This window comes from Penicillium maclennaniae, assembly GCF_028827695.1.
Source record: "Penicillium maclennaniae strain IBT 15551 chromosome Unknown utg000003l:1.0-5670915.0:1.0-5674809.0, whole genome shotgun sequence".
In the NCBI taxonomy this organism is placed as follows: Eukaryota; Fungi; Ascomycota; class Eurotiomycetes; order Eurotiales; family Aspergillaceae; genus Penicillium; species Penicillium maclennaniae.
The window spans coordinates 3,307,008-3,320,801 of NW_026623215.1; the positions used below are offsets into that span (position 1 = coordinate 3,307,008).

The 13,794-nt window shown below is 52.6% G+C and overlaps 4 protein-coding genes across 4 annotated transcripts; all 4 read right to left on the bottom strand.

Moving 5' to 3' along the window:
- Nucleotides 1-381: 381 nt before the first annotated feature.
- On the bottom strand, nt 382-2,655 carry N7477_003363 (uncharacterized protein; the record flags this gene model as incomplete). Its single annotated transcript, XM_056965026.1, is given in 3 exon segments — nt 382-1,095; nt 1,106-2,491; nt 2,545-2,655. The coding sequence occupies 3 exon segments, from the start codon at nt 2,653-2,655 to the stop codon at nt 382-384; spliced, it is 2,211 nt and encodes a 736-aa protein (XP_056824979.1).
- A 536-nt stretch (nt 2,656-3,191) lies between these two features.
- Nucleotides 3,192-5,497, bottom strand: N7477_003364 (PalH/RIM21 family protein; the record flags this gene model as incomplete). Its single annotated transcript, XM_056965027.1, is given in 3 exon segments — nt 3,192-5,144; nt 5,158-5,294; nt 5,389-5,497. 3 exon segments carry the CDS (start codon nt 5,495-5,497, stop codon nt 3,192-3,194), a joined length of 2,199 nt encoding a protein of 732 aa, XP_056824980.1.
- Nucleotides 5,498-6,448: 951 nt separating this feature from the next.
- N7477_003365 (pepsin-like aspartic protease) lies at nt 6,449-7,689 on the bottom strand (the record flags this gene model as incomplete). The annotated part of the gene is made up of 2 exons (XM_056965028.1): nt 6,449-7,307; nt 7,367-7,689. 2 exons carry the CDS (start codon nt 7,687-7,689, stop codon nt 6,449-6,451), a joined length of 1,182 nt encoding a protein of 393 aa, XP_056824981.1.
- A 2,050-nt stretch (nt 7,690-9,739) lies between these two features.
- Nucleotides 9,740-13,026, bottom strand: N7477_003366 (uncharacterized protein; the record flags this gene model as incomplete). The annotated part of the gene is given in 6 exon segments (XM_056965029.1): nt 9,740-9,838; nt 9,849-10,532; nt 10,587-10,888; nt 10,944-10,991; nt 11,041-12,855; nt 12,903-13,026. 6 exon segments carry the CDS (start codon nt 13,024-13,026, stop codon nt 9,740-9,742), a joined length of 3,072 nt encoding a protein of 1,023 aa, XP_056824982.1.
- Nucleotides 13,027-13,794: the final 768 nt, after the last annotated feature.

Genomic DNA, 13,794 nt, shown 5'->3' on the forward strand with positions numbered 1-13,794 from the left:
CCCTTTTTATGAATTTTCATTGGCAGATCGGCACTTTCTTCTCTTGTCACCGCCTTGGCTTTTCACAATGATTGATGGCTCGTAGATCGAACTGCAAAGTGCATAAAGTACTGAGTGTAAACAAAGTACATGACGTACATGGGAAATGATCATGACGTTCCAGTCTGGTATCTTTACGATATTCTGGTCAGAATTCATTGAAAATAATATTACGTGGATCACATCAAGTCTGCAAAAATAGCAGATCCCGCTCACGATAATCCAAAATACACTACTCCCGCTAACGTCGAATAATTGAACCATCCTTACTCCCGTTATATCGCTGTGGCTTTGTCTAGTCCTCATTGTATGTACCGAGCGGAGAAACAGAAAGGTGCATGTTCATATCTCCTGCGCATCCAACGCCCAAATCTCCCAGTGTTGAAGGATTTCCCAACCAACCCGCCGCATAGCTCGCCTTATGACTTGGCCGTCTTCAGTGATGATAGGTGGGAAGCAGCCACTTTTGATGAAATTTGGTGATCGGGTGTTGGTCCCCTCCTGGAGATCAGAGGGTGATTGTCGTGTGCCGTTGTCATCGTCGTCCCTATTCCGTTTCCCCAACGTCGATGTTGGGTTGGGACCTGGCGTTGACCACGAAGAAACCGAGGCTGATTGTGATACGCGGGCAGTATCAAGGCCGTTTGTTGGAAGAATGGGAGTTGTGGGTTTCGAATCATCAGCCTGTCTCGGTGTGCTCAAATCACCATTCAAGCCGTTGGTTCCGTGAGTCGGAATTTCGACTTCGGACTCGGTACGGCCAACAGCCGGTGATTGTGTGACAGGCTCCTCGCGAGATTCAATGGGTGCTTTGTAGAAATCCCGCAACTCGAAGACCTTCCAGCCCATTCCGACAAGCTTGACATTTCCGAAGACGTTTTTATCTGCGAGATCATAGCTCATTAATTTCATGAGGAGCTCGTCATCCAGCTCAACCAAATCAAGTAGACTATGCGCATTGAGCATTATTTCCTCGATTTCTTTGAACCATGCGAAAGATCCTTCCGGCCTGCTGAGATCTTTTATTTTTCCTGGACGGTTTCTCTGCAGCGGTTGCTGGTTGGACCCGAGGTGCGTTATTGCCCGTCGAGCCGTGTTGAGGTGGCGGCGAGCCCGCTGGGATCAAAAGCCGGAGCGCCACTAGATTTCGAAGGAATGGCACTAACAACCCGAGGGAATCCATGCTTGAGAATTCCGTTGCAAGGGCCAATTGTTCCAGATTCGGGCAACTATGGACGAGGCGAGCTATCATGGCGGTGGAGAGAGGCCATTTCGAGGAGAGAAGTAGATGGCGCAAGCTTGCGCCATGGTTCATTGTGATGTTAGCCAAGTAACTATCGCGTACAGCAAGCGCCATGTTCAGTTGGCTGGCCGGCGAGGCTGCTGTAGTGGGGGAGTTGACTGCTGTCCCGTTCGGATAGTCCGAGACCGGAGGTGTGAGGGCAGCAGGATTTGACCCTGCATGCGGCCGAGGTGAATTACGGCAGTCAGGCGAATCCGCGGTGACGTTAACAAAATATAACCGCTCAAGGCCTCTGAAGTTGCCGAGAAATTCCGAGTTGCGTTTTGAAATTGCATCCATTCGCATGGACTTGATCTTGAGCTTTTTATGCGGCACTACTGTCGGCCAGCTGTTCTCGACAAATGTGTTGACCAATCCCAGGCTGTCCGTCCCACTCAGAAAGACGACCTCTTCGACAGTCGTGGGATCAAATGCGATATTAAAATCCTCACTGTGGAATGCATACAGATTTTGGAAACACAGCTTTCTCACCGGGAGAGGTTGTTTGGCGGCTATACATTTCCGGAAATAATCGTGTAGAGAGACACTGGGTTCCTGCGCACTTCGCATGCGGGGTGACCAGTGTAGTTTCAGTTCGCGGAGCTTCTTGCTCTTCAGCAACATGGTCGCAATGTCATCGGGATAACAGAGAGGGTCGATATCGGTGATTTTGAGGCACTGCAGGTGCGGCATGCCTGGAAGCACGAATGTGGGCTGTGGATGGCGGGAGGAGGGGAAGCGGATCGTCAACGATTTGAGTCGGGGGAGCTGGGTCAACCCAGTATATACAGTCTCCAGCATCTTCGTATTGAGTTCCCAACTGAAGCTCTCCAAATGGGTCATGCGATCCACCGCTGCTCGCACCGCAATATTCAGCAGCATAGACGAGTCCGGTACTCGACCCACTTGCGCGTGTTCCTCTAAGTCACTTTCTTTCCAGTCGCCGCGCAGGGTGATTGATCGTACAAGAGTCGCATAAGGCCGGGTTATGACCGCATTGAGCCCCATTGTGAAGGGGCTGGCGCTGCCGCTGCCCTCCGGTTGCTCGCCACGATATCGAATTTTGTCGTAGGAGGTCAGGGTTAAGCTGGTATATAGTTGTGGGAGGGCCATGTAATTGAGGACGCGACATGTTCGGCATAATCGGGCCAGGTCGGCGGTGTCGTCGACCTGCGATCGCTAGAGTTAGTGGTGTAGCTTTCACGTAGCTGAAGGGATCTAACATTCGTCACAATCTGGGCGATCAAGTTCAGCGGCAGAACCATCAACGAAGCACCACGGGGCAAGTCCGTGGTGATGCCGGCCTCAAACATATTCCGATTGATGGCCGCCATGTTGCGACATCCTTCATAACGTGAACGAAGCTTCCAGGTAGAACATGGGGAAGATGCAACTTCCGGAGCAAAAAGTTCCCGAGAATGAGCGGAGCCGTCTCCACTCGAGCCAGTCAGCGTCCGTCTGCTTCAAAATTATGCGTTCGTTGCGAATCTAATGCGAAGTCTGGAGATGATATGCTGTAATGTGCGAGAGATCAAATCATGTGGTGCTCGATCGACGTTGAAGTTTCCCTGAAAAGTTTGGCACTCCACTCGTAGATCCTCAAAAGGGCAGTGACGTCTTCACGTGGAGTCAGCACTATTTTGGGCTATCCTAAGTACAATAGTCCGATTGTAATGAATTCATAGATTAAAAGATCCAAGCTCCGAAAATTAAAAAAGATCCCAGGGTATCTACGGGAAATATATATCCCAACATGCTATGCAAAGCCCAATCCAATAAACCACTTACGTCGACTCCTCATCCCACATGTGCATACGAAATTAGCCAAATCAGGAATATAAACACCACTCATGCCAGTCACCAATTAAGACTATTCATTCCCATGACCAGGTCGGGGCTCTGCGCCTTGAGCACGACCGGCATCATTGCTCTCTGAGATTGTCGACTCCGTCCAGCTTATATGGTCACCGGAGGCATCGCGGTCTCGAACCTGACTGACGTCTTCGTCGATCAATTCCGCTGTCTCCGGATCGTAGCGCAAGACGTAGTTGCCGCCGTGCTCCATGTCTGCATCGGTCCAGGGGGCCGAGGCTTGTGGCTGGGATGGAATGACCCGTACAGGCAGATCAGAGCGACCAGGACGGGGCGGGGGCTGGGGCTCACGTGGCGAGGATGGTTCCAGGAGATGATTCTGAGGAGACCAGGTGTGCTGGCCGCGGCGTCGGGCTGGGATGACGGTGACCGGTAAGGTTGCGTTGACATTTTGCTGGCCGGCGCTGGAGAGCCCTTTGCCGTTGAAAAAGGACGTGTTGTTTCTTGCCTGCGAGGTTTGCGCATCTGGATTGTCATCAGATGAGTAGCCTTCGCTTCCTGGTGCAGTTTCTTCGACGGCTTGGGCGAAGGCCACCTCTCGGGGAAGGGATGCGCGTCTTCGTTTGAAATGGTTGATGAGATTGCGCCAGCGCGGATCAGCAGGAGCAATGTGCGGTGACTGTTCTCTGGCTTCTTCGGGGGCCAGATTTTTCGCAACCTGTGGTTCCCAATCTCCCTCAATCTCAATTTCCTTGCCCTCCTCGAACTCGTCTTCTTCTTCCATCTGTGGCATCGCCACGGGCGGTGTTGGGCTGGCGACTGGATGATAGTGAACATTATATACCGTGCTCGCAGCGCTAGTGGTGTCCGCGCGGCTGACCGGTGTTGAGGTTGCTGGAGGTGGAGTAGGGTGAGGGTTGTTCGGGTTCCGAGGAGCTGCAGGATTGTTGGAATTTGGCACATTGGCTGGGACACCCCGATTCCGGGTTCCACGGATGCCAACGCGAGTTCGCAGAGGACGATGGGCCAACCCTATCATGCCACCCCAACCCGAAGCTGCACCACCTCCACCTCCCTTGTCGTTTCTTGGGCCGTAACGAGGCCAATCAACCTCCTCGGACGGAGTCACTTCAAGCATCTCATCCCCGTCAAAGACCTCTCTACCAAGGATTCCATCTTTCGTCTCGTCACGTTCAAGCGCTTCTATACGCTCTACCCATTCCCACACCACCACACTCGCGGCGGCGGAACCAACCCATCGGATATAGGTACCCCAACCAGCGATTTCAGGGCGTGCGATATCCATGACGAAGAAAACCACCGGTATCAAAATCGCACATAATGACAAAAGAGCAACAAAACAGATATTGCGCATCTTCGGGTGAAAAAAGGCATAGCGATGTTTCGAAATCGAATAGAAAATGACCCATGCGGCATATAAGAGATTGAGCGCCAGCTCAAACAAGTAGCTGAGTGCGGGAATCGCATCATCGTATAGCCGGGGTCGTGGAGATGTATTCTTGACATAGAAATTCTCCAAAATACTGAACGTTGTGTCTAGCACAATCAGCGCAAACCCGGCCCACTTGATCATCACTTTCTCCTTATGTCGGGGGAATAGTCGAATCAAGGTCTGGACTTGCGCCAGCCAGACGAATGTACTTGAGATCACGCGAACGATACGAATCTCTGTCCCATCGATCACTTCTTCCGATAGGGCCTCGGCATCCGAGTAACCATATGTGTACTGCAGCTCAGCAACTTTGAAAGAGTCCACCGTGGCGATAGTTAGAGATATCGCAACGAGAATTGCCGCTACTTTCTGCAGCCATGGCCGACCTCCAACTCCGACGACCGACGAATTCCCACTATATGAACCACTGATCATGCCATGTCTTCCGAGGAAGTTTGCGCCGCCGCCGGGGCCACCAATGAAGAAGGTTCGGGGAGTGATCAGGAGAATTATAACGAGGACATAGCTGACAACAGTTGCGCAGCCAATCGCGTATAGCTGGGGGGGTGACGGAGGAATAGAACGGATCACGGGTATCGAGGACCGCCGATACATGGGTATAGTCCATCGGATCGCCAGTGCAGACCGGTTCAAAGACGGCATTATCGGTGATGGTAAAAGCGTAAGAATTGTTGACATGTATAACCCCTACAAGATGCCACGAAGCTTGGGTTAGTAGGAGTGCCAAAGCCTGAGGATTGACGTCGAGATCGGTAGAATGAAGACTCGAACCGGAACATACCATTGCTAGGTAAGATGAACGGGGTGCATCCAGACGAATAGGTCTTGGTCGTGGTCGTCGCCGGGTTCGCCCAGATCTGGCGGGGAGTCACACGAGGCGCATCTTCCATGATCAGATAGTGCAGGCGGCTCGAGTGGCCGGCCGTGGCATATGGAACAGTTCACCAGTCCTCCTTCCAAATTCTTTGCACACAAGGGCGCGGCCGATTAGATGGTCATTCTGTGGAGGCGGATTGAAAGGAGGTGGAACCGCAGGAGCGAGATGGCGGTGACGAGGCGAGGGTCGAACCGTCTCTCCTTGGTATCGTGGAGGCCGGTGTAACAAGTGTATAGACTCCAGTCCCGGTAAATCTTCAGAGGCACGGGGTGAGTGTACTTGGCGGAAGAGTCTGGAAATTGGCGGGTCGAGATGATCCGCCACCGGTGGTCAGGATGGTCCACTTTCCCGGCATTCTTCACCCCCACACATGGGGTTCGTCTAGACTCTTTTCACATTCTTTGCGCTACTTTCCAAGGATCGGCCGCCGTATCCAGCGACCCATGAAGAACTACGAACATGCACGCATAGGGTTTCATAAACTTTCAAGACTCGGTAATTTTGAAACTTCTGGATACGCAATGCTAGGTATTTCAAACCTTCGAAGGACCGATTCCTCAAGGCCTATTCGGTGACCAACACAACACTTCAATATTGCCAAGGCCTTTAAGATTTTGTGTTCAAAGATCAGTCTTCAGATCTCTGGGATAATGTCGCTCTGGACTTAGTCCAGAACCGCCTGGATATAAATACCAGTTCTACAACCCTTTTCTACATTCGGCAATAAAGATTTGTACCAATGCTTTGGATGTTATGTGCTGCAAGCATTATAAAAGACACATGTACAAGCCCAGTCGCGTCAAGACTCAAGCCACGGTCAAACATTGAACCTGATCCTCCAAAACCAATCCAAGCTAGCCCGCTAGCCAGCTCTCATCTACTCATATACATACCTAATCCCTCTGCAGCATAACACGATGCCTACACAGACAAGAAAGGGGGCTCGGCTTAGAGATTGAATGAATTAAGCCTGAGGGGCGAAACCAAGACGGGGACCATTGGAGTCAAAAACGGCATATTGGCTCTTCAGGAAGATGTCGCCGAAGATAGAGAAGCTCAGACCCGAGTTACTCTGGATACCGCCGAAGCAAGTGGAGCTACCTGCGGTCAGAGGGGCGTAGTTGATCAAGTCGCCGGAGACGACGGCGTCGTAGCTGCCAATGGTAACAGTGAAATCAGGCAGGGTGGCGGAGCAGGGAACGGTATAGCCACCTGCAGATGAGTCCTGCTGAGCACCGGAGACCTGCTGGTAGTAGGCGGAGACGACGTCGTCGGGCAGCATCATCAGGGTGGTGCCGGTGTCAGCAATACCCTGAATGGAGCTACCGGAGGTGCTGCCAATCTTGTAACCATCGGCGGTGAACATCCAGAAGCCCTGGGAGCTGTCGACGTCGGTATAGGTGATTGAGCCGGTGTACTTGGACTTATCGAGGAAGCCGAAGTCGTAGGTACCTGGGGCGTTGTGCTTCAGGGTGACGGCGAAGAGAGGGGAGTCAAGTTGCGACTTGACGGTGTCAAAGAAGGTGGTCTGAGCCTGGGGCTTGACGGTGTTGATGGAGCTGAAGGCCAGGCCAAGCAGACCGTCATTGTTCTTGTCGTTGACGAATTGCTGGCTGATCTTGGAGGCAGCTTCGACGGCCTGGCCGGTGGCCTTGACGCCGCCAACGGTGACGGTATCTTTGTAGACATCACCGCTCGCGGAGCTCTGGTCACCGTACTGGATCTGCCAGGTGGCACCAGCAAGCTTGGTGCCGTTGGCGCCGGGCTTGTAGATACTGTGGCCAGCCTGCTCAGAAGCGGGCAGCTCAGAAGAGAAGACCCAACTATGAATATGTCAGACGCCAAACATCTGCATAGACGGCTATTTCGGTGTTTAACTTACAGATCGGCCGAACCAGTATCAAAGTCTAGGTTCAGAGTAGTGCCACCGACGTTGACAGGAGTCAGATACTCTTCGTCGTCGTTCTCAGGGGTAGTGACCGCCGAGCCGCTTTCGGCAGCAGCCTTAACGACGGCGGGGACGGAGGCACCGTACTTGGTCAAAGAATTGGCGTACATGGCGGGCAAGTTGAGAGTCTTAGCGCCGGTAGCAGGACGAGCCAGTTGGTTGACGGTGAAGCTGCTCTTGCGCGCACCGCCCATCGGCACAGCCGAAGCGACGGAGAGACAGGCCAGAGTAGCCGTGATCTTGCTGAAGACGACCATGTTGAAAAGAAGAGAGTAAAGAATGACTTTAAAGAATGAAGCGAGAAGATGAGAATTGTGCGGACTGGAGACATCCAAGACCACGCCGGCGATAGAGGCATCTTTATAGCCCAAGCACGGAATTGGTTCACTGTGGATCCTGATCTACATGAATCAAGCAAAGCATCCCAAACGGCACCTATCGAGAGTTACCTGGAGGAGGAGTCATCCCTCATCCGGTTAGCCAGTGGTGCCGATCCAGTACCTGCAGCATGAACTTCGAGATCGTCACGGAGTCCATCGGCCAGCCAGATGGACACAACGGACTTGCTGGGATGGAGCCTGGGAGGGGCGAGCCCCTGAGACGACGGAACGGCATCTCGTTAAGTCAAGGGGTCGAGGGCCCTGGTAGCAAGGTATGGGAGGCGGGGCGTGATGGTCCATGATCGCGGGCGAGGCAGAGGCTTGGGTTGTGACAAGCGACGATTGTGCCAGAACGGAGATGTCCGACCAAGTCCACACGAGCGAAGTAGGAAGCTCGATACCCATTCGGCGGAGACCCGACGATCACCATTCGGCCGGAGAGTGAGAACCCTGTATATGTGGGGAATTGAGTCTTGAAGATAGAAGACGGAACGACATGATTTGGTCGAGTGGGATCGTAGGACGCAAGAGATGAAGGGAAGTTGAGGCGGAGAAGCTAAAGGCCCTGACGATCATCGTTATCTGGAGGCCAATCCCTGTCGCAATCGGGCAGCTGTAGACTTTTTGCCTCCAATCAGGGTCACATCGCGCACTTTGGCGTTTTTAGCGCATCGTGGAAGTTGTTCATCCGCCGCTCTCATTGGAACGTCAGTTCCACTGGCGAGGCAGTCGTCTAGAACCCCGTGTGCCTTGTCATCTTCCACGCTCCAGATACTGTAGATGCTCGACAATGCCCCTGAGATCATGTATCCGCGTGAGAGCACCTATCGGCCCATGGGGTCCTTGACAGCGGTGATTAATGTAAGGGTCATTTCCGTTCTGTTCGCCTCGCAATATGAAACGCCTGTTCGAGTCTGCCATTCGATCGGCTCTGCTGGACCCTGCTGGACCCTGCATTTGACACGGAGACACTTGCCAATCCTCAGAGACGATGTGACGTTGGTCGGTGGTTCATATCCGAATGATCCCTTACTATGCTTATCGACACACCCAGGGTCCAGGCTGTGAGATTCTTTGCGCCGATCGTCCTCATGTTTAGACTACCGCAATAACCCGGTTGGGTAATGCACGAGACAGATCATCGAAAACGCTTTGATAGATCCGTTGGGTTAAACCTCGTGCATAGACAAACTGCGAATCGAATTGCAAAATGTAGCAAACCTGGAAGGTGTGCGACTACCGGCTACGAATGCGGGAAATATGATGCTGGGATTCTCCGACATCGGTCGGGCTCTTCGATGCTCTCTGCATTGGAAGTTCGTCAATGCATAGTGCATAGTGGCCTCTTCGAGGGGTATAAGAATCGTGAACCTGATCCGACAAACAATCTGGGCACATGGGTCTGCGAATTATCCGATAGTAGCCGGAGAGGCTCAACCGCCCTTCTCATTCAATCTATCTCGCGCAAACTGAGCCCACCATAGTCTCATCGTCATCAGACCTCGGAAATCCGAGACACAAAATAAAGCTAAGCCATCCCGCAAGCGTTCATCGACAAGGCTGGAGCCTAAGTCAAAACTAAGCATGTGAGATTTCCTTGACCGGCAATGAAACTAGGGCCCCGCCCATGAGACCGACGGAGACCGAGCGGACCGTTAGTCTAGAAGCCTAATAGAAGGAAGAGACGCAAAACAAACAGAACATAGTCCATATTCCGCACGTGAGGATCAAAGCGCAGAAGAGCAGGTCTTTTTAGCTTGTTTCAACCAAATTATTAACGCCGAATTGCAGCTCACGCTTGCACAATTCACAGAAAAGGACGCCAAGCAGGAGATCCCGCAGGGGTATAATAGTTGAAGCGGGTGAAAATGGAAAGTAAAAAGGAAAATACGTGTCGCGTTATAGGCAATGGCTAGGCAGGCAGGGTTCACAGGAATTGGGATGTGAGTGTCCCGCCCCCGGACTCGCCTTCGCCGTTGGCGTTGCCGTCATAGCCCTCATTCAGAAGAACTTCCAACATGTCAAACTCGCCTAACATGGGTCCGGTTCCACCTTAGACCTTGGTCAACCACTCCAGTGGAGCTGTTGAAGAATTGGTCCAGCGGCAGGGCAAACCAGTCCGGCAACCCGCCAGGGGTGGCATTTGCGCCATTGCTGTCTCCAGTATTGTGAGAGACGACGTGGTTTGGTGAAGACCGTCCCATATCGTCGGAAGGCATGGTCGAATTCGAGTCGTAGTAGTTGTAGTAGACGGAGGGAGGCGGCGGCATGAAAGATACACCCAGGTTGGACGAGTTGATCTGCTGCGCAGGAATATTGGCCAAAGGATCATGGGCCGACCCGATCGGCCCTGACGGATTCCCGTTGCTCTCCACATAACCCAATCCACCTCCGCTTGGAGTTGCATCGTGGCCTTGAGCCGAGGACCAGGGTGCATGCGAGCCGTCTCGACGACCTGCCACGCTCTCGCGCGGTGGAGACTGAGCTCGAGAAACCGGCGCTGATGAGCGATCCGCGCCTTCGCCATCTCCTCCGCGGTCGTGTGGTGCAAAACGTAGGAACCGCGTACGAATACTGCTTGTGAGTAGTTCCAACAATCGAGCAACGGTGTTACTGATGTGCACGTCATCAACAACAAAAGTCCGCAGTGCCTCCACCGTCCGGTCCTGTAGGTCCAGAGAGATCCGTACGTCGTCTTCTCGAGCGCCGAGGGTAAAAGTCTATCAGGAGATGTTAGTTAACTTTTCCTTGCCACCGGCGATATGGAAAGTTACCTTCAGGATGAAGATCATTCCGGACAAGATACGGAAGAAAGTTCGGATGGGTGCATGTCTGAGACGGCCTCCAGGGACGAGTCCTTCCAAAACCGTTTGCAGAATCCGCCGAGAGGAATCCACAACTTCTTGGATGTAGTGCTCATTAACGCGATAAAGCTCCATCAGGGTCCGGAACCACCCGCTGCTGCCTGATGTTGGTCCCGAACCCGGCCGTCCAGGCTGTACGTGGGAAGATTCGTTGGACATGGTTGTCCAGCGGTCGACAACTGCTTGAAGAGCAAGCGAGTTGACATATAGTCCTATATTACATTAGCCAACAACGCTCGCTTGCGGCCCAATGGAGTGTCAACTCACTTGTGTACTCGTATTCGATCATAAGAATGCTGCGCATGGCTGGGGTGACTGTAGACCATTAGTCTTCCGGATCAAACAAACTAAATGTCGCACTCACGGTTAACGCGATCCAGATGTTGTCTGAACGCTCGTAGTTGAGGCTGAAACCAATCGATTTGCTCACGGTATCGCCCACTCTTGATTAACTCCGAAGTTTGCTCGCTTGAGGCAAACAGCTGGTGATTGGCATCATACACAATTTGTGAGATTTCCATCCAGCAATCTTGCATCTGATCAAGATCCGGCCGATCGCTTTGGAGACCTGCTGTTGCTGGGGGCATGTCTTGCGCCCATTCTGGCAGCGGCAGCATCGATGGAATCCCGAGTCGACCACTGCTGTGCGTGATGAAAACAAGAATCAACCGCCGCAACCGACGCTTCCTGGCCTGTTCAGGGAGTGACTCAAGTGCACCTTTTGAATCGCTTTTGTGATCGAAAACACCAAGTTCAAAGGCCAGAGCTTGTGCCGTGCTCAAAAGCATCCATGACATCCGATCTGATCTCCAGGCCGGCTCCAACCATTTCTGGAAAGCAACCCGGCCCTCAGCGGAGCTATTCTGTCCCTTGGTCTGGCTTTCAGTGTCGACATCTTTTTCGGCTCGACTTTGAGATTGAGCTTCCCTGTCTAGAAGTGTGTTTTCGTCATCACCAGGAGGAAAGTGAAGATTCCGGGGGTGCCAGTCCGTCAAGATCAATAGCGCTTCCACGGTACCTAAAGCTCTCAAGTTTCCTTTGGCGAATGACTTTCCTGAATTCGCCCCCAGATCAAGGCCGCGAGGCCGTCCGATACCTGGTCCTCCAGCATCGAATTTCTCTTGGCCCCAGAAGAGGCGCTCGATCATACCGCGCAGGTAGGACCAAAGACGGTCGTGAATATAGAATGCTCTTGTGCTAGCACCATCGCCCTGGGGTTTCAGATGGCGAGAAGCAATTGTGAGAATGGTCACCGCAAGTACCGGCTCGTCGGTAAGCAACGTTCGATGTGTAGCCGGGTGGGAATAGTCTGGTGTCACTACGGGGCTCATTGGTGCAAGGTTCTCATAGTAGTATGCCACATACTCCATGCCCTCTTCCACCGTCATCCAGCCCGCACGGACAAATCGCAATCGAGACCATGCTCGAATAGCGTCAAGATATCCAGGGTCTTGCGTATTTACCGACTCCTCTTGTTGGCCATTATTATCAGAAATCTGAGGATCTGCAATGCCGGGGCCACCACCTTGGAAATAAGTATTTCCACCAAGTGAGATGCCCGATCGAGGGGTTCGCGAGAAGGAACCTGCTGGGGAGTTTCCATGCGCCAAAGGTGAAGGACCTGAGTTGAACGAGGAGACAGACTGTCGTGCAGCAAAGCGATTCAAGTCTTCGGTCCTGCCCGCTGCTTCAGAGAGAAGATGTAAAGCATCATGGGTATTGGTGATGGCAGGTGACAACAGCTCCACGGCAGTCCGATTCATCATAGGCTGTCCACCGTACCCAGACACCAAGGGACGATCGCCTGTTGGATATGTCGGCACACGAGGATTCCTCGATTCTAAGAATTGCCTGGCCGGGGAAGCAGTCGGCGCACTCGGGGTATATCGCTGGCTGACTGGAGCCTGGGCGGGGGTGGTCTCGGACCATCTCTGGCGAGCACGAAAGGCTTCGGTATCAAGGGAGGGCTCTGAGGGAGGAAAGGGTGATCCTTCAGGTAATTCCTTTTTGGTGGGTGCCTCCCCGGTCATCATCCGCTTGTCGCGGCGAAGAACCTCGGCGGCCTCAGCATCCTCAGTGGCATCGGAAGCCTTGCGCTTACGCCTGGTGGCCGAAAATTCGCACAGTTTACTCTCACGCCGACATCGCACACATGGTGGGGGACGAGGGTTATCAACACCTGATCAGTCAGCTACATTGTTAAGAGCTGGAGGGGGATCGCCGTACTGCCTAGATCACATTTGACCTTTCGCTTGCGACATGGATCGCATGCCTGATAGCCGCGCCTATGCTGCGGGGCAGGAGACAATGACTTGCCGGAATCCTGGCCCGTGCTATTGGTGTCGCCCATGGTGAAAAAGCACCTCTCGGTTGGTGGAGTGCGTGACGCTGGGGAAGCCGATGCAAAGCGAAGATAAGCTGGAAGGCGGTGGGGGGTTTAGTATGACTGCCGACCGATTGGGCGACGCGGGACAAGGACAACAGAGCCCTGGAGCGCCCAGGTGAACGAGGACGGGGAAAGATATTATTTACGAGAGTAAATGTGTCAATAATCGAAACTAGCTTGTAAACGTCTATCGTGAAAAAGGTCGCGTGGAGCCGATGGGAAGGTTTCAAAGAGACCTTGGCCAGCCATCAATTTCGATTGTATAACAAAATCGTCTTGCGGGGTAGCGAAAACTGAAAAGAGTTACATCGTCCTCGCTCTATGGATTCGCTTATTATGATCCATGCAGGTAATTGGAATATCCTCAAGATCTTTTTACCTAGATAGTGGGCTGAGAAGCTTATCTGCGGATCCTCGTGATAATATAATGCCTCAAGTGTGTCCAGATTCGCTTTATATATAACATTAGGGTGGACGTCTGACATGGGACATTCCCCCCCCCCCCCGGGTCAGGCCTTATGATAATTTTCCTAAACATATAGAAGACCTGCACAACTCCGGCAACATTTCATTGACAGATTATTCAGATTCTATTGTATCCTGAAATGGCAAGAACCCCATTCGCTCATGCAATTTGCCATGCATTGTGCGCCTTTTACGGTACAATCAATGCATCCGCCTGGCACAAAAGCCCAGAACGATAATCAGAGCAGAACAAAGGAGGAAATATGA